The 20,567-nt window shown below is 39.7% G+C and overlaps 1 protein-coding gene and 1 long non-coding RNA gene across 3 annotated transcripts in view; one reads left to right on the top strand and one right to left on the bottom strand.

Moving 5' to 3' along the window:
* The window catches only part of ANKRD28 (ankyrin repeat domain 28), an 85,158-nt gene that overhangs the window by 20,889 nt on the left and 43,702 nt on the right, over window positions 1-20,567 (top strand). Inside the window, exons 1-2 of one of the 2 annotated variants that reach the window (XM_083467888.1) lie at window positions 10,454-11,929; window positions 12,755-12,838. In XM_083467888.1, the coding sequence (XP_083324014.1) occupies window positions 11,813-11,929; window positions 12,755-12,838 (201 nt within the window). In that variant the 5' untranslated portion in view covers window positions 10,454-11,812. Of the gene's footprint in view, window positions 1-10,453; window positions 11,930-12,754; window positions 12,839-20,567 lie in introns of those variants that run through there. The other variant, XM_083467889.1, reaches the window with a different exon arrangement.
* LOC310690106 overlaps window positions 3,694-20,567 on the bottom strand; it is a 93,501-nt gene continuing 76,627 nt past the window's right edge. Inside the window, exons 2-3 of the long non-coding RNA XR_014517908.1 lie at window positions 7,837-8,776; window positions 3,694-7,525 (exon numbers count right to left, since the gene is read on the bottom strand). This is a non-coding gene — a long non-coding RNA (uncharacterized lncRNA). The remainder of the gene's footprint in view (window positions 7,526-7,836; window positions 8,777-20,567) is intronic.

Raw genomic sequence — 20,567 nt, 5'->3', positions numbered from 1 at the left:
CTGATTTTGTACCCCAGGGGGCAGTAGTTTACTTTATATAGTGGCTTTTTCATTAGCTAGTGAAACTGTGCTAAAATATATGCATTCAAAACTTGCATTTTAGATTATGGATTTTTACACACAGAACCCAACAGTCGAATAGAAACCTATAGATTAAGAAATCTCTAGAGACTATTACTGCAGAAATGGGACTGTGTCGTAATGACCTCTGTTGTGAGGCTGGAATAATAGGCTGATTTTAAACTAGTGATTTAGATGAACTTTCTGTTTGAAAAGTTTGCACTTTTTAAAAAATGCCATTGAAGGATAGTTTACACTTTAAAATTGGTTGTACCTGTTAAACTTTAATTTATGTGTAACTCGACATGCACAACAGATTTATACACATCTAATTTGTACAGTCAGTTCACAATCTAATCCACTTCCAACTAATGCATGCTATCAGACTTTCCTATAGAACGTTTTTGATGGAGTCTCATGATAAGACAAAAAATATTGTTGCATGTCAGGACAAGAGGCATCCTTTTTATCGCTCACTATCAGAATAGTCGGCCCTTTGTGGGTTCCATCTCCAAAGTAGATTTAGGGATTTCAAATCCAGCCATGAATCATGGAATAGGTACTCATTTCAAAGACATAAATTTCTTTTCAATGCAGCCCCTAAAGAGGCTGACAGCAACAAATAGCTGTGGGACAACACATGAGAGTGTTTGTCACTCCAGGTAGAGAGAGTTGTGTTAGGTCAGGTCCATCCATCTCCCTCTCCCCAGGTCTCGATTATGCAGATCAGGTCAGCCTGTTTGTTCACAATAACATTATGGATCTTAGGAACTGGGTTAGTGTTCAGTAACACCACCACCAGACCTCCAGTGATGCCACGGGTAAGAGGTCAGAGCGAGCAACAGAATGCAAGCTTCTGTAAGCCTCCCTCGGACCCAGCCATCCTCTAGCCTCACTTACCTCTGCCTCCAGTCGCTTGAATAGTTGATATCCCTGAGACTTCCTTGCAAGGCCTCCCTTCCAGGCACGTTTTTCAAGGACTCTCTTCTCCATAACCACACACTACCCCAGGAGCTCACAAAAATTGCAGTGCAGGCCGTAACAGTATCATCAGCACCTCAGTTAACCTGAGAAATATCAGTAGCATTCACATTTCAGATTGAATTTACTATCGGTTTTGAAATGTAGCAGTGATCTAGCTAGCACAATTGTTTTCTGAAATGTGTCATTTGGTGAGAAGGATTGGGTAATGAACAAACCAAGAACAGCATCTGAGTTTAGCCATAATGTGGACAGTGAATAAAGACATGTAATTTATTCCTGTTCCGTATGTTTACTAATTTGTAAGCATATACATGAACCCCAGAGAGTCAGATTTATCCTGTTCTTACTCACTTACTTACTTGAACTGGGATTTTTAATATTCTTTCAGCTTCCAAAGCATTACTTTGGAAAATCTTTCTTGAGCTGGTATAGGACTACATATTCCTGATGAACCTGAATCTCCCCCAAGCATTTTTAAATAAATAATTAGGCACCATGCATCTGATTTAATGATTAACCTTGATCCTGGCTAGTTTTGCAAAGTCAGATTGTGCAGATGTAGTGATGATGAGTAATTCTTGCAGGAGTCACATTTTTAAAGATTTTTTTAAAATGGTATCCATGGAAACTGTAATTCAATTCTTTCACATATGCAGTATGTCTGTTCCTAACCGCTAGAACAACAAATAGTATGTATGATTAGCAACCTAGTTATTTCCTGACATCTTAATGCATATGAATTTTGAGAAATGTATTCATTTGTCTTTGGCCAAATCTATAAGACATTTTTAAAAAATCTTTTGAGAGCTAAAATTCACAAAACAACAATAGGAATAAACAGCCTCCCTCTGTCTTTTTTGGTGTCTTTCATGAAGGATCTTGTAAACCTTGCTAAACTGGCTGCACATGCTTATTTTGGAGTTTTCTTTCGCAGAAAACTCTTTGTCAAACAGACAGCATTTGTATTTCTACCTTTTGTAATTAAAAAGACTCATGTATATTATTTGACAATAAACTTCTGGAAACAAAACAATCTGAATTTTCACGTACTTGAACAAGAGTCTATTTGTAATTTCCAGGATGGAAGAAAGAACTAGAGAATAGTGTCCAAAAAGGAAAACATAGCATCTCCTCTCCTTTGAGGTGGCAAAGAAACCTGGATAGATTTCTCTAGTCACTTGATTTTAGCTGATCTATTAATACCCTTCAAACCTGGATGCTTAACGGTGCAATCCTATAAATATCTGCTCAGATGTAAGCCACGTTGAGCTCAGTGGGATTTACTCCTAGGTAAGTTCATATAGAATTGCAGCTTAGGTAACTTTGCCATGTGCTCAGTTCTGAAAACTATTTTGTCATACGTATATTCTAAGAAAGAATGGGTTAGATCCCATCAATTTGCTCTTCCTCTGAATAATGTAACGGAAGATATTACGTTGCCAAAGAGGCTGGAGTTGGAAATGCCCTATACCAGTGATGAGTCACTGCTGAAGATTTTAAATAGTTGTAATCAGTGTGTTGTCCACACCCTTCCACAGGCCAGAATAATATGAATCATTTTCTTCTGTGTTTCCTAAATAGTTTGAGAGGAAGTAGCATGTATTCCTGTAATAAGTTGTAAAACGCTGGTGGTATCCTCCCAAGTACTGCTGCTGATAGACACATGGGATTTTCAAAAGAATTTTCAAATGGTTTTGGTTTGACTACTAGACAAACATTTTGTAACCCTAGCAACTTACTTTAACCATAAAGATTATTTTGTATGGCTTTCCGTTGCCACAGATATATATATCAAGGTGCTAAATATTGATATGTTTGAAAGCAAACAAATTAAGTTTAAAAAAAAATAGTTGAAGACTAGGATCTTTGAAAACTATATTCAAAATTGTTCCTACCCCCCTTTATTCAAAATTATAAATAATCAAGGTAGGGCTTTTTCCTCAGCCAAGGAATAACAAAAGAAGGACTAATGCATCCAGCTCAGATTTTGCTTCCTGAATGAGCCAGAGCCTCCATAATGTGTCTGATCCATGACTCATGTTTTGATTGGTAACTAGTATTTCAAAATTTGAGACTGTGAGGAAGCCAGTTAGGATGTTCTATGTTAAGGAAGCCTTGTGCCCCAGATGAAAGAAAGAAGGCTCTCAAAATTGCAGTGAATTTTTATGTCTTGTTTTTTAAAATGAAGATACTTGCAAAATAGTCAAATGCTCCACTTCCCTAATAGTCACATTGCTACTTTACAGCTTTGCTTCCTTCTGCAGTTGGAAATATGTGGAAGCTATCTTATTTTTGCTGGGTATATCCTGGGCACTTATTTTCTGTCTGCCTCTTGTCTAGTGAACTGTGGGTGGGAAATCTTCAACTGCTTTTGTCACACACAGGAGATATTCTCAATTTAAAAAACCCTAGAAATAATCCAGACTACCACTTAGACTCATAGGGAAAATACACACACACACACACACACACACACACACACACAAAATCTTCATGCTAAAGAATATACTCCCATTTATCACTTACTATACTTCTTACGTTAAAGATTAGATACCTCTCTATTCTTCTGTGTAAGTGTTCAGCCTCAGTGGCAGTTAATTTCTCCTGCTATATGAGATATCATGCATATCAGGGAATTATGGAATATACAGTCATCAAATGTATCCCAGTTCTGCCACATCAGTAGTTCTATTACTTTTTAACAAGGTTACTTGATTGTAATGTTTAATCTCAGAGTCTTGGAGGTTGGCTCTATAACAGGGGTTAGCAAACTTTTTCAGCAGGAGGCCGGTCCACTGTCCCTCAGACCTTGTGGGGGCCCCGACTATTTTGAAAATAAAATAAATTCCTATGCCCCACAAATAACCCAGAGATGCATTTTAAATAAAAGCACACATTCTACTCGTGTAAAAACACGCTGATTCCTGGACCGTCCACGGGCCAGATTTAGAAGGCGATTGGGCCAAATCCGGCTCCGGGCCTTAGTTTGCCTACCCATGCCCTAGTCTTAATTCCCTGTGTTGTGATTTCTCATATTCATGCCTGCTGTTCCTGCTAGAAAGTAAAGACTGCCTGTGTGATTTGGGTTTGCAGTGGTGATGGTAGTGCTTCTCAGCAAGAATTCATAATCCTGGACTTTTGTCACTTTCTTCCAAGAAAGAAAATACTATTGAACTGTTCTGGACTTTATTCCTGGTAAACATAGAATCATAGAATTGTAGAGTTGGAAGGGACCTCAAGGTTCATCTTGTCCAACTCCCTGCAAAGCAGGAATCCCGATGATAAGGCTCTTTCTGTGTCAGATTAAAATTGAGCATCAGATGCAGTTTGAAAGCAGGCTTTCCCTTTTCAAAAAGCAAATAAATGTTGTACACTGATATTTACCTCCTTTGATGTCTGACTTATCATATGATGACTTTCTATGAATACGGTCCTTGTCTTAGCTTCATTATTCAGCGTTGTGACTAAACGCAGTTGGTTGGAAACTTCACATCAAATAGTCAAATTCTTGAAGCAAAATGTTACCCCCCCCCCCAAAAAAAACAACTTAGATCACAATCTGTTGTGCTGCTGCTATCACTGGTTTCTTCCTATGAAGTACAAATTATCGGGTGTTAGAATTTGTTTTTAGTGATTTCTTGTTAAGATGCCAACTGGAAAACTCCAGTCTGACAGCATTGTCTCCTGGCTACTGAATGATATGAGTAATCATACTTGCTCCCAGAGTCATATGGGATCTGGAATTGCACATGTGTGTAGAAGGTAGTGAAGATGACAGTGTCTCTTTTCTGCTGTTTGGTGTCAGTCTCTCAGACCTCATGGCTTCAACCTTCAGGATAGGAGTTTCTTAGGGGAAACATGGGGAAGCTGCTGCCACAGTGATGGGAGTTTAACAGGCCCTGTAAGCAAGCTGAAGCAGTGTTGTGCCTCTCGGAATCCCACCTACAAGAAGCCTACAACATACTATTCTAAGAGGAGCAAATCCTATCATTTCTGATAAGCTGGAGTCAGTTTCCAGCAGCTGTGGTGTGTCCTCCTTGGATTTCCTAGTCAGAAGGGCTCATACCAGGAGAGAACTTTGGAGACAGTGGAATCAAGAGTTAGTGTTGTTGAACGACAAAGAACTAATGGTCTGAGAAACAGGTATTTTGAAGGAAGTACAGTCAACAACCTTTTCACACAGAGGTTATGTTCCTCCTGCTCCATGCGCATCAGCAGAGTGTGTATAAGTGTGTCCCACTCCATTATGCCCTGTGTCTTCTGGTTGTTGCCTGTACAGAGAAGGGAGGCAAAATCCTTAAACGATTCAGATAGAATAAGTTGAGGACAGTACTACAGAAGAGATTCACTCAAACTTAGAAGAAGTAGGATAAGATCCCTTCATGTTCTGTAACAGTTATAATTGCTATCATTAGCTATAATGACATAAGGATAGCTTTTTATTATCGCCCCAAAATATAGCACTCTGTGTCCATTTGTTATATTCTGTGTGGCATATGGGTATAATATGTAATTTGCTAATTATACTTTCACATGGGTGGGCAGTAGCAGTATGTCACTTTAAAATTCCCAGGTAATGCTGTGCTGTATGGAGCTGATTCTCTTCAGATGAATTCTTCCCGGAATACATTTGTTTCATACTCTTATAAACAATATTGTACTTTCTAAAAGATGTTATTGCAAGGCAAGTAGTGCTTCTGTAGGTATATTTAATGCATACAGTTAAGAGTCCTTTTTAGTAGGTATTTCGGTATTTCAATGCTTACTGTAACAAGATAACAAAATTAGAAGTACATTCATTTTACATGTCATTTTCCTTGTTCTCTGCGATTTTTAAATGACAGACAACTTAATTTTGTTTTTAATATTAATTTCTGCAACCAGGCATGGAGTTAAGTTGAACTTGATTTTTATATGGATGAATTTGTGACATATCTAGCAGCTGTGTTTTATGTAGTACCTGATGTGCATATGCTTTTTGAAAATATATTTATTCCAGCTTTCCTTCCTGCATTGTTAGAATTTGCTTAGAGAGGGCTTGTAGTCACTAGAAATATACTTAACATTTAAAAAGTTATTGTATTAAATATATTTGCAAACACACATTTGGGAATGTTCTGTTTGCTTTCCTGTGCTATATAGGTGCAGCCATTGCTTTCTGTGTTTCCTACCCCAAGCCAAGTGTGGTATATACAGCAGAACTTTGCCTGCATATCTTGATAGGCAGGGTTCCTCCAGAGGCTTGCCCTTAAATATCAATTGGGACAGTCCCTTGTGCTTTCCAGAACCTAAGCCCATTCTCGTCTTTTCTTTCTTTCCTCCTGCTCTGAGGGTTTTGTTTTGTTTTTACAATCAAGTTGCATATAAGAATTGTGAAATAAACAAATAGTTTAACATCTGCATCACCGTGTCCCAGTACTGCCTTATAACTTTCCATAACAAAAAAGCAATTCCTATTGAAAATTAGGCTTGAGAGATGGTGAAAACCAGTGACATTTCATACACCCTCCTTTCCTTGCAAACTGGAACAGCTAGCCAATTGGGACCCAGTTATTTGTAAAAAGAGGGACATTTTGTGACAGGTACCTACAATTAATTCCAAGCACTTGATTGTTGACACCTGTGAATCACACACAGAGCCCGCACCACTGATGAAAACAGCAGCAGCGAGTGACCTTGTCCCTATGGGACACTATCAGATCCAGGCTTTGAATAGCAAGGTATATTTAACTTCTTCCTCTCCCCCCTCCCACCTCTGCAATTCCAGTACAGACAAAATTCCAGTTCAGGTGATGGGAAGTCTATGTGACTCTGTTTCTTTGTTACCGCTCACTGAAAATGTAGTTTTTGGGGCTGCTGAAAACTGAGTGAATGTTTATTTTAATGCCTGGAGCTGGCCTCCAACTTCATTAAATCTTGTGTTCTTAGGAAAGGTGTGTTTGTTGAATATCTGCCTCTCTGCAGCTTTTAAAGGCACAGGAGCCCTGTTAAGAGGAAAGGTAGTAACCATGTTGTTCCCTGCAGACATATGCTCTGAGGCATCTAGACTAACACTAGCACCCAGATTGCTAGTTTTTATTTTCTGGGTCTGCTGTTTTGAGTTTACAAAAAGCCATATATGGGGGGGAAAGGGAGGACACAATCCTGTGCACTTAGAAGCAAGTCCTGGTTTAGCTTTGGAAGCTCTAGCTGGAAGCTGCTTCACTTACCACCGATATAGCCATGCTAAGAAGACCCTTACCTGATTAATTTTTGCGCGCCAGGTTGCTGTTAAAGGCATAGGAGCAGGGCCAGTAATAAAAATGGGGACTTCTAAAACTGCCATCTCCTATACTTTCTTGCAAGCAAGTCTTACTGCGTTCAGTACACATTCTAAATAAACATGCATTGGATTGGGCTGCATGTTGCAAAATAACTCTGGAGGTAATATTTGCATTATACTTCTGTAAAGGAGTGATGTATTTTCACTACCGTGTAAATACTAATTACAGTGGTGCCCCGCAAGACGAATGCCTCGCAAGACGGAAAACTCGCTAGACGAAAGGGTTTTCCGTTTTTGCGTTGCTTCGCTAGACGAATTTCCCTATGGGCTTGCTTCGCAAGACGAAAAAGTCTTGCCATTTTTTCGCTCCCCCCCTTTTTCTAAGCCGCTAATAGCCTTTTAGCCGCTAAGCCGCTAAGCCTTTAATAGCCGCTAATAGCGCTAAGCCGCCAATAGGGTTGCTTCGCAAGACGAAAAAACCGCTAGACGAAGAGACTCGCGGAACGGATTATTTTCATCTTGCGAGGCACCACTGTATATTGATAAGGTATGACTTGGCATTGATTACTTTCACAACCCTATTTTAAAAAAAATCAAAAGCAAGACTTGCAGTGTCCAGTGGGATTTATTCTTATATGAGCGTGCATAGGATTGCAACCTTGCAATGTTCCATCTACCATTAGCTCTTTTAGCCTTAGCACATCTTACCATAAGCTGCCCATCCCTCTGCCCCACCAGTCCCTATAGGTGTTAGCTGCCTTTGCCCTTTAAATAGAAAAAAGAAGGGCAATGTGCTTCTAGTTTTCCTCAGTTTTAGATAGCTTTCAGCCCAATCCTATACATGTTTACCCAGAAGTAAATCTCAGGAGGCCTTTTTGGACACAATGTTCCAGACTAAATAAAACCATAGTTCTGTTGAGCCAGGAACATTATGTTCAAAAAGACTCACAGAAATTTACTTCTGGGTAAGCATCCACAGGGCTGGATTGAAGTTGTCAAACCATAGTATTGAGAACATTGGACCTGCATGTTCCCCCTTCTTCCCCCCCCCCCCCTTTGGCTCCTTCACCCACTGATCTCAGTGTCCTGATACGTTTAAACCAGAGCTCCAGGTTGCTTCTGAAATGGGAAACTCTCATTTAAATAGAGAGGATGGAAATTTCAGAGCCAGTGCATGAAGGGGAACATGGTAGCCTCAGTGCTCATTGCTGACTTACTAAACTATGGTTTAGTAAACTAGGAACATTATGATCATACAAGATCACTGTGTTCAGTGTAACTTAAGGTAAAGGGACCCCTGACCATTAGGTCCAGTCGTGACCGACTCTGGGGTTGCGGCGCTCATCTCGCTTTATTGGCCGAGGGATCCGGAGTACAGCTTCCGGGTCATGTGGCCAGCATGACTAAGCCGCTTCTGGCGAACCAGAGCAACGCACGGAAACGCCATTTACCTTCCCGCCAGAGCGGTACCTATTTATCTACTTGCACTTTGATATGCTTTCGAACTGCTAGGTTGGCAGGTCAGTGTACCGTATTTTTCGCTCTATAGGACGCACTTTTTCCCCTTCAAAAATGAAGGGGAAATGTGTGTGCGTCCTATGGAGCGAAGACGCCATAGCCCCGCGACCCTCTCCCGGCTGGAGAGGTGACGCGCGGCTATGGCAGGAGCCTCTCCGCTGCGCCTTTCCGCTGCTCCCTAACCTGCTCTTTGGGGCTGGTGGTGGGCTTCCCCCCGCCAGCCCCAAAGAGCAGGTCGAAAGGAACCTGAAGCCTGGAGAGCAAGAGGGGTCAGTGCACACCGACCCCTCTCGCTCTCCAGGCTTCCAAAGCCGCCTGAACGCACCTTAAACGGCACCTTGTTTTAGAGCGGGAAAACAAGAGGGGGAAAGTTCTCCCCCTCTCTGTGCAGCGCCTCCTGCTGCTTCACTGAAGGGGTGCTGGGCAGAGAGGGGGAGAATTTTTTTTTCTTGTTCTCCCCCCTCTAAAACAAAGTGCGTCCTATTGTCCGGTGCGTCTTATGGTGCGAAAAATACGGTAACTTATTTCTCCCAATTAAGAATTCATAGGATAGCAGACTTAAAACATCTAATGTCCAATTTTGAATGCATTGTTTTAACCAAGTTTCATTTAAATAAATGGGATTAATTTACCAATATGAGGAAATGACTGAGGCGACAGTGTAAACAAAAATGGTTTCTAGCTAAAAATTCAAAATCTCCGAGCTGAGGACAGCTGAGTCAGTCACTTGGAATTTTGTTTAAAAGTATTTTTCTTCTGAAATGTGAATCTTGTTTCACTGTATACTGCTGAACTTATTTTTCACCACAGAATTTGAAAATACCAGTGTTTGGTTGATACCTTAAAATTTTGATACTTAACCCATAGGAATATATCTACAGTATTCATATCCAAAGCAGCTTACAAGATACTTCAGATATCTGTTGTTATGGTCATTCAGCGCATGTCTGTTGAAGCTCTGCTAAGTCTGTATTTTAAGACCTGAAATTGAGAGCCTTAAAAATGTAAGGTTACTTAATATGAACTGAAAGTACTGTTGAGTTAAAAAAGCAACATTTCCAATACTTTGGGCACATGACCCATTTATATAATACACCCACAGATCACTGCTACAGCTCAGCAGATTCAAACCAAAGCTGTAAATTCAGATTACTGGATGACATTTTTGGTTAGTGTTTGTTAATATCCTCACTTTTCTTAGGTGCTTGTTAGCATGCTAAATATGTCTTTTAACAGCAACCCAAATATTTCTGGTAAGCAGCTATTACTTTGTATAATGGATTGTTGTTGTTTTTTTAAAAAGGCTTTTTAATTCCTAGTTTATAAAGGACTAAAAAGTTTCATGGCCATAGAGGGTTAACTGAGACCGTTCTGAGAATATGGTAACATATGAAAGCAGTTATGGGTTGGAGCTGTTTATTTTCCTACATTGTTAGTCAGCAGTGCCAGTATACGAGTTTCCTTGTGGCTTTTAGTGGAAAATGTTAAAGGCTCAACAGAAATCTTACGTTTTAACTGAATTAGTCACACAAAACTGGCATCGATATTCTGTGAGGGCTGCCCCAAAGCTGCTTTTTTCCCTCCCCCTGCTACAGGAAGTTGCATCCAGAGCAGTAGCTCAGTTATTTGGTAAGTGTAACATGTGAGCATTACTAGGCATTTCATTCTGCGGATCTATTGCTCTGTTGGAATACTGCTGCGGGTGCGATTTTTGTGTCCTGTTAATGTGTTCTGTAATGACCTTTTTAAAGCACTAGCTTTTTATACCGTTTGCGGTACCATCTGCTGCATGAAAAATCCTAAATTAATGACAAAATTTGGATAAATAGAGCATTTAACGTGAAGAACCACAGGACTTGCATAGACACAGATCTTCAAATAAAGAAGTTGGCTGAAAGATGATGCGTGGAGCCTGATTTTCTCTCCCCTCCCCCCCCTTTTTTACATCGGTCTGAATGAAGGCTATAATGGAACCTCTATTCACACAGTGATCAAAAGAAGCGCTCGAGTGATGAACTACTTCTGCAGGAAAAGTCTAAAGCAATAATTCAAGTCCTTGTGTTTGTGGTGTTTTGCTAAAACATTGTTACTGGCATTTATATCTTACATGTTCGTTGTTGGAGCAGCTAGCTAGAGCAATGGTCTGATGATGGAAAACAAATGTTCTGCATTTCTTTTCTGACTGATGGAGTAGCATTCGGTGTTACGGTCTGTTGGGGAATCTAGATTGAAGAAGCAGTATTATTTGAGTCTCATTGTCCTTTGTTGTCTGACTCATCACATGTAAATGTACTGCAGCTTAGCTGTACATTGCAGGCATTTTTACATGGAGAAGAAATGTCAACCTTGGAGCTTTAGTGCTGCATAACTGTTGAGTTATACGTTGCTTTTTGTGTGATGGACTTTTGATTTTAAGGCAGTAGCATTTTTAATTGCGGAATGATTATGACCTGGAACACTTGGGGCAGTCATGTATGCCTTTTTCGGTAGAAATCCTGCTACCGTTAACTGGAGGCTGACCTTGCTGGAGTGGGGAGAGCTGTGATCATCTCTGCCAGAGCAATTGTCTCTTGTTTCATTCTATACAGAATGGTGTTATGTCGTCTATAACAATGATTTTACTGTTTAGGTAGCCTTATTCTGTAGAAATTAAACAAAAGCAAATTGGCTGGTGAAAGTTCAGAATTTTTATATATACTGTTGTAATTTCTACTGTAAGAGGATATTTTAGTAATTGAGTGCTATAAAGTAATAGCAGAACTATTTTAGCAGAACTTTTTATGGAATATTTTGGAAGACTTCATTAGCTGAATATGTTGTTGAATTTGACAAATAGAGTATAATTTAAGTTATGCCATTTTAAGTATTTCAAAACAAAGCACTAGTGTTTGTAAATTATGTTTGAGAGGAAAAGAACTTTCTGTGCTGTCTTGGCTATCCTTGGGACAAGGCTGTTACAAATCTAATTTTCTCCTTCAAACGGGTCGAATGAGTCGTGTGTGTATTGTTGTTTTGGAGGAGGTGGAAGATGATTCTCCCACGTTTATTTCCAAACTGCCTCAGGAAAGCATATCTCTACATCCTTCAGCTTCAGGACATTGCTTGGTAAGAGGTTCTTGCTAAATATGTCCTGTTTGTAATTGTGGTTCAAGGCTCCATTGACTTGCCATAAATATGAAACTGTAGCTGGTATTTATTTTGCTGAAGTAGTTAATATGGTTGTGTAGATTCACTTCTGTGTCTAACGATAATCCTAATGAATGAAACAAATTCTCTAGATTGTTCCTTTTCAAATCTTAAGGAGTGCTCCAATCATTGCTTTCAAAAGTAAATTGACAAAGAAGTGAATTTTGTAGCAAATTGTTTCTAACACAGCTCCTAAAATAATTGGTTATGTAGTCTTTCAAAAACCATATAGTATATTCTGTAGTAAAGCAAGTCCCATTCTTTAAAAATATGGAAAATAGATCATGTGATGCAGGGCTACTAGTCCAGCAACATTGTAATAGTGGAGTAGTTATTATTTATTGCTTTGGCAATAATGCTTTCAAATGTTTATGGTGGTGGTTAGCACATGTAGATATTTTTAGAAATAGATGTGTTTGTCACCAGATCATTTAGATGTACTGCACTTCCTTATTTGTCTGTCACATTGCATGCATGTGTCTAGTTGTTTTCTGTTTCTTTCAGAGGGCATTCTGCAAAATTAGTATGCAATAATCAGGTATTTTTTTATTTTTATCTTGTATAGATAATTAGTGCAGTATGGTTGTTTATGTAGAAGAGCATTTTAAAAGAGTGCATTAGACAGATTTTTAGTGAAGTATTTGTGATATGGAATGTTTTGGTACTCATCTAAAACTGTGGTGGAATAATTACACCTGAATAGCATTGAAATTAAAATGCTTTCTCTGTTTTCTTATATTTTAGCCACCACTTGTTCAAGCTATATTTAATGGGGACCCTGATGAAGTTCGTGCACTAATTTTTAAGAAAGAAGATGTTAACTTTCAGGTAAATGCCTTATTTTTTGTTCATAGATTTTATTTTATTTTATTGTCTTTTTCTTCTTATCTGAGACACTCCAGAAGTCTTTGTAATAAATTTATTGATTTACAAACTATAACTTACCCTACTACTATTCTGCCAGATTTTACCTACATTTGGTGGTGAACTAATTAATCTGTTTACTTTAAAGAAACACTTGCCTATCTTTCTTCTTAAGTTTTTAAGATATTGTAATAATAATAAGACTGCACTAAATTGCAACAAAGTTACCAACTCAAATATGGTTTCTCCACCATATACCACTATCCAGCCTCTAGTTACTAATAATCCTTACCGACACCCATAATTCATGTTGGTGTTCAAGTCATCTCATTTTAGCCCTTTCATAAACCAAGGAAAAAGATGGGGGACAAAAGAATGCCAAAATATTTCACTTTTTAGAGCTGGTAAACTGGATCAGGTTTCCTGCTGCCATGTTGGTTGTCCCAACTACTCATAATGTGACCTGTTCTTTGGCAGCTGGATAGACAATTGCAGGCCTTTTTTTTCTGTAGGTGCAAGAGGCTTTTTAATATTGCAAAATCAGTCTAATGAATTTCCCAGCAGCCACTACGTTTCATGTACAAGCGGGACCTGCAAAAAATAAATAAATGTGGCATTGTGGAATTTATTGTTCAGCCACCCCTGCCTTCTTCCCTGATCATTCATTCCATTTCCCCTTAGTTTTCTCTCTTATTTGTATTCTCTTCCCAACAACCAGTCAGTATTCCATGCCCACTGAGCATGCTCAACCTGCTCATTGGAAGGTTTTGTGAGCTGTTGTCCCCTGATACTTCTTTCTTGTGCCTGAGTGGTGCTGTTTTGGCTACATATGAACTGGCATTAGGAGAATTAAGATAATTATATATGATGATCCAGTTATTATATTCCTGCATCACAATTCTTTGTATATTCACTTGGAGGTGTCACATTTAGTTCAGTGGGACTTACTCCCAAGTAAGGGTGCATAGCCTTGCAGCCTTAGTCATGCAGTTATTATGAACATACTAATTATCTGATGTTATATGATTTATCATCTCACTGCTGTTAGAAACAGGATGCCTGACTAGATGAGCGTGTGAGACTAATGCAGTGTTATACATGCTTACGCAGGAGCGATACCTGTTTAATTCTGCAGGATTTTTTTGCTAGAAAAATGTGGCCTGTAATTCTAATTCCAATTTTCTGGGAGTAAGATCCATTGAATTTAGTAGGACTTGTTCCAGAGTAGAGATAGACACTGGGCTTTTAGTCTATCAACATTCCAGAGGGATATGGTTTTAAGTACTAATCAGGTATTTAGCATACAACTTATTTTTAATGCTGTTTTACAAAATATGATGGGGAAATTATGCTTTATTATGACTTTTAAAGAAGTTCTTACTGTATATGAGGAAAATAGTTAATAGGTTTACTGGCGAAATCTTGGTTCAATCTCAACCTGACTAGAATTAGTCACTGAATTTAGTGGTTGTTACTAGTGGTTTTAAAACAAATGTATTCTTTGTATACTGGGTAACTTTTGTCATGATGGGTGTTGGCTGGTGAAAATGTGTAATGAAAAATAAATGATTGAAATCAAATGTCATTGAAAGAGGGGTGCTCATTAGAATTTTAAACCAATGTTTCAAATGCAAGATCTAGTGTACAGTAACTCTATTATACTTGTGTGAGCCAGAGCACAAGATGCTTTCCAAAAAGACACAAGGATTTGGTTGTAATAAAGCCTACAGTGAGGATAGGCTCTGTTCTAGTTGTATTCTTCTTTATTCTGCAAGTTATGAACAAAACAGGAATTGAGTGAGTTGTGATCCAACATGTGTAATAAAATAATACATGATTAGGGTCAAACCATTCCCAATTTGTCCTCTGTTCAGTTGGGGGTACAGGCAGCCTCACAGCACTAAAAAGGTGGAATGGGGTGTTTGCAGGCATTTTCAAGGGGTTTAAATTATATGTGATTTCACTGATGCGAGCAGTGTCTCAAAATGTAATCCTTGCATAAATGGGGGGCTGCCTGTAATGTAAGTGTTTCAGATTTTCACCATTTTAAGTAGTGTGTTATTTTGTAAAGTAAATAATGCTGGGGTGCTAATTGATGGTGGCAGACAGATTACAATGAATTATAATGCTTAGTTGCTGCAAACCTTCCTTGATGGTTGTAGGCTAGAGCTCTAATCCTAGAGTGTGTCCTCTAATGTGTGCACAGGTCTTCTGTGGTTGGGGATCTTCATTGATCAACGCATGCTGGGGAATTTTGATAAAGTTTATCTGCTTATAGTGATAGTGCAAGCCATTTGTGGAGGAGGAGCTCTTAGAACTCCCAGGTCTGAAACAGACTTGTGGATGAGGGTTGTGATATTTTCGTTTTGGGGAAATGTTACATTCTTCACTGTTTGGGTTGTCAATGAACTTAATTTAGTCTGGAGTAAGCAGGGTTTTAGCTGAAACTTTGGAATAAAGAGAGTTCTCCCCTGCTAATTATGAATAAAACTTGACAACATCCATAGGAATCACATTCAAGTATAATTGGTGAAGATACAGTAAAAGCACAAGCAAGTGCAGTTGCTTAACTTCATTGGCTAGGATCTGTAGAGCTTGTTCATGAGTGGAATAAATCCTGACTGGGTGTGTGTTGAGTATTTTCCTTCTAGCTGCATCCTGGAAGGAAAATACAAGGTAAGGTGTAAAGTAGGAAGGGATGTCAGCTTCTGGGTGCATGTGATGTTCCTCCTAGTTCTCTAGATCCTGGTCACTGTGCAAGAGTAGCAAACATCCAGTGCTCTGCTAAGGTTGAATAATAGTTAAACAGTAGTCTGTTAAAGTTGTTTCCTGCCTTATGCCTAATTTTACTCATTGTTGTCCACTCATCAGCCACTGATGTAGTTTCTGGGGAGGTAAAATTTTGTTCTAAATTTTTACCGTGTTTAGGCTTGAGGCCATGCTATTTTGCATTTTCTTGGAGTCACCATGCATGCTCTATAGTTATAGAAACAAAGCGGGATGGAACCGTGAGCAAAGGCCCTCCATTGTGCATTGGTAGTTCACTAGCACAGAAGAGACATTTCTAAAAATAGACACTGACCAACATAATATTTCTAGACCAACATGATTTTTCATTTCCTTTTTATGTAAAGATGCCAACAAACTGATGAGTCATTTCCTCCCATTTAGTAACGCAAGTTTGCGCTTACTTAGAAGTGTTAAAATAAAAATAAAAAACTGTCCAGGAGCACATTAAAGACCGGGGCGCTGTGGGTTAAACCACAGACTTGCCGATCAGAAGGTCGGCGGTTCAAATCCCCGCGACGGGGTGAGCTCCCGTTGCTCGGTCCCTGCTCCTGCCCACCTAGCAGTTCGAAAGCATATCAAAGTGCAAGTAGATAAATAGGTACCGCTCCAGCAGGAAGGTAAACGGTGTTTCCGTGCGCTGCTCTGGTTCACCAGAAGTGGCTTAGTCATGCTGGCCATGACCCGGAAGCTGTACACCGGCTCCCTCGGCCAATAAAGCGAGATGAACGCCACAACCCCATGACTGGACCTAATGGTCAGGGGTCCCTTTACCCTTTAGGTTTGTTCTGAGTATAAGCATGCACACAAAAGCCTATACCCAGAACAAACTTAGTTGGTCTCTAAGGTGCTACTGGACAATTAAAAAAAAAATATTTTCTTTGACTGTGTCAGACCAACATGGCTACCTACCTGAATTTAGAAGAGTTAGAAACTGAGATATATATCAAAGTTAGGAGCTAATGTAATTCCTTGTTGCAAAATGCGCCTAGAACAATGGGAGTCTTGGACGCTGTTTGCACTGTTCTGTGTGAATAGTTGAGTATTTTTCTAGAGGCAGAGAGAGTCCTCCCCAGTTTCCAGGATGGGATAGTTCACACATGGTGCTAGGCTATGATTTAACTCTATGTGGAGAAAACTTGGTGAATCCAAGAGACTCCTGCACTCTTCCTTCCTGGACTGCCAGGACAAGGACTTCTGCTGATATTACTTTCTGTCTCAAAGAATCTCAGCTTGTTTATTTACATTTGTATCTCACCCTCCCCTTTAAACAATCCTGGGGTAACAAACATCAAATGCTATACAGTACAATTTAAAATAAAATTATTTTTTTGACATATTTTAAAACATTGTAAAGCCATTTAAAACATTTATAATATCTAAAACAACAACCGTATACCCTCAAAGTTATTAATTTCATATTTACCATGGCTATTTTCTATCACTCATCAAATGCCTGGGTAAATATGAATGTTTTAACATGTGCCCTGAAAGCCAGTGAGGGATATAGGTGCACCTTACCAGGAAGGCCATTCCACAAACGGGGCGCCATCACTGAGAAGACCCAGGATCCTTGCAATAAGATGAATCTTCACATTCATGAAAGTGCAGCACTTACAATATTTTGAAATACAGTGGTACCTCTGGTTACGAACACTTCTGGTTATGAACACTTCAGGTTATGAGCTCCGCTAACCCGGAAGTAGCTGCTCCTGGTTGCGAACTTTGCCCCAGGATGTGAACGGAAATCACGTGTCAGAGGTGCACGCGCAGCAGGAGGCCCCATTAGCAAAAGCGCATCTCAGGATAAGAACGGTTTTAGCTTACGAATGAACCTCCGGAACGAATTAAGTTCGTAACCAGAGGTACCACTGCAACTATCATTGCAGTATTACTTGGGCATGTCTAAATTAATGGTAAGCTAGATTGTGGAATAGTACTGATCTGAGGCATGTGTAATTTTCATATGATCTCCCCAACCTTGCAGAGAGTGCAGATATTGTAGTTTTGCTGGAAATTGTTTTGGAATGGAAATGAACATGCTTACCTACTTTTGTGCTACAGAAACAAATAAAGCATATATTAAAACCCCTCAGTTCCATTGTTAGACACACATTCATTTCTTCTGATCACCTGGCTGTGAGGCGTGAAGGCCGCTCCCTGCAAGGCCCTTTCCACCTGGTCTAGGGGGTGGAACCCAGATTCACCCAGCCCTACTATTTTAAATGTCATTCTGTAGTTGACCTCCTTTGTAATGTTTTATTTTGAAATCTAAGATAATATTTTAGTTTTCTGTTATGTTGCTTTGACTGTATGCTCTATATTTGACTTTCTTCAGATTGTTTTATTGATTTAATATGCTGTAAACCGCTTTGAGATTTTTCTTAAAAATATAAAGAGGTATAGAAATTTTAAAAATAAAATAAATAGTAAAAAATTGTTGGTCTTATCCTTGATGATATATTTCTGCAACCTCAGCTACAGTAGCTTTTAAAATGACAAATCTATCACAATAAAATCTGATTTCCCTATATTTGTACTTGGAACTACTTTCACCTTACAGATATAATCGTTTTTTAAATGACCAACTAAGTAATATAGAGAGGGACGTGGGTGGCGCTGTGGTCTAAACCACAGAGCCTTGGGCCTGCCAATTAGAAGGTTGGTGGTTCGAATAGGGTGAGCTCCTGTTGCTCGGTCCCTGCTCCTGCCAACATAGCAGTTCGAAAGCAAGTGCAAGTAGATAAATAGGTACCACTCTGACGGGAAGGTAAACTGCGTTTCCGTGCACTGCTCTAGTTTTGCCAGAAGCGGCTAAGTCATGCTGGCCACATGACCTGGAAAAACTGTCTGCGGACAAATGTCAGCCCCCTCAGCCTGTAAAGCGAGATGAGCACCGCAACCCCAGAGCCATCTGCAACTGGACTTAACAGTCAGGGGTCCCTTTACCTTTTAAGTAATAAAGAAGCTGAAAACTAGAGCCAGGATTCAAGAACTTTAGGCTATGTGATGGGGGTTTGAACAGCTGATCCCTATGTTTTTTAGTTTCATGCTCTTTAGCTCCTGGTCTATGACCTTGCATCCAGGGTAAAAGGGAGTTTTCCAAGAAGAATCCAGTTGTTTTTAGATAGAAGACATGCTTTGAAATATGAAAGCACTTTAAGGAGATAATGAAGACCTCTGTATATGTCATATCTCTGTAAAAGTGTAGATGTTGCCACTCTTGTACTTGTGAAAGCTATAGCCTTTGACAGTACACACTTTTGTTTCTTTCTTTTTTTACTTTTAAGAAAAGCACAGAAATATATGCCAGAGAGCCAATTATAGCTTTCCCCTGGTGTGCTTCTGTAGTGTACATGAGTTGTTTCAGGGTTTTTAGGGTTTTTTTTAGTTGGCATGCATCAGCTTGTATGCAACCAAATAGAAATGAATTAAATAAGGAAATCTAGCAAAACACCAAGCAGAAATTAATTAACTTCAAAAGTAGATACTGCTTTGGTCTTTCTGTTTTTTGAGGCATTAATTATTTAAAAGATTAGTGGATAATTTTCTTTTGCAACTGGAACCACACACAAGCAGAGATGTCATAAAAAAGAAAAATGCCTTGTTAAATTGTATTCTCTTCTTAGATAATATTTCAATTAGTAGCTTTCACAGATGTCAAATTTCACTGATCACTTGTGGGCAGCATCGCCCCTTGTCAGCTGTTGGAAATGTGGATTGCTAGCTTGTGGTCCTGGGTAGGAGGCAGGGTCCAGGGAGTATCTGTGATACTACTCAGAGTAGGAGACTGAGTGGAGGTGGAGGATATTGCTGTGATTTCTCTTAGGTGAGAAATGGATAATGTATGGGATTGACCAGGTGAGAGCTTGTTGGTTACAGCATTAAAGATCAGGAGATGGGTTTGACTGGAAGGGTAATTTCCCAGCGAATAGACAATATTTTTGACTGCTGTAAGCACAGGTACTTTAATCATATTTTTTACCTAGTTCTTAATGCAGTGTTTTCTTAGTTAATGCCATGCTGCTGCCTACTGCTTGTAATTAGATATTTTATTGCCGCTAAAGTGAGGAGTATGTTTGTGGGGTATCTGTATGCCCAAGTAGTCATGATTTCAGAGCTGGGAGAAATGAGTGGTCCTGGGGTAAGAGTGATCATGAGCAATGGAAGATATGGCATGTGGTGAAGGGAATAGCTTCTGGCAGGACTCCCCTTTTCGGTTTTCCTTTAGCCCTTACCTTAGCTCCCTGGTTATTCTATCACTAAGCCTTCCAGTTGTATGGTGCCGCCTTCTAGTCCCAGATCAGTTCATATAGTGATTTGATTGTGGATTAGAAAGCAGTCTTAAATGTGCATTACCAAGAATTAGGTGGAGTAGCTGGGCAGAGTAGATCTGACCCAGCTTTGCCCATCCAGGCAACAGCTTGGGGTCAGTTTACTTGAAGCTTGGCCTAATTTTATTTATTTAGCAAAAATTATATACTGCTTAACAGGGACGCGGGTGGCGCTGTGGGTAAAACCTCAGGGCCTAGGACTTGCTGATCGTATGGTCGGCGGTTCGAATCCCCGCGGCGGGGTGAGCTCCCGTCGTTCGGTCCCAGCTCCTGACCACCTAGCAGTTCGAAAGCACGTTTGAAAGTGCAAGTAGATAAATAGGTACCACTTTATAGCGGGAAGGCAAACGGCGTTTCCGTGTGCTGCGCTGGTGCTGGCTTGCCAGCTGCAGCTTCGTCACGCTGGCCACGTGACCCAGAAGTGTCCTCGGACGGCGCCAGCTCACGGCCTCTAGAGCGAGATGAGCACGCAACCCTAGAGTCGTACACGACTGGCCCGTACGGGCAGGGGTACCTTTACCTTTATATACTGCTTGCTTGTAATATAGAGAACCTCTAAGTGGTTCATAAAA

This window comes from Podarcis liolepis (assembly GCF_965112155.1).
Source record: "Podarcis liolepis genome assembly, chromosome: 12".
NCBI classification, from domain to species: Eukaryota; Metazoa; Chordata; class Lepidosauria; order Squamata; family Lacertidae; genus Podarcis; species Podarcis liolepis.
This window is presented reverse-complemented; position numbering and strand designations above follow the sequence as displayed.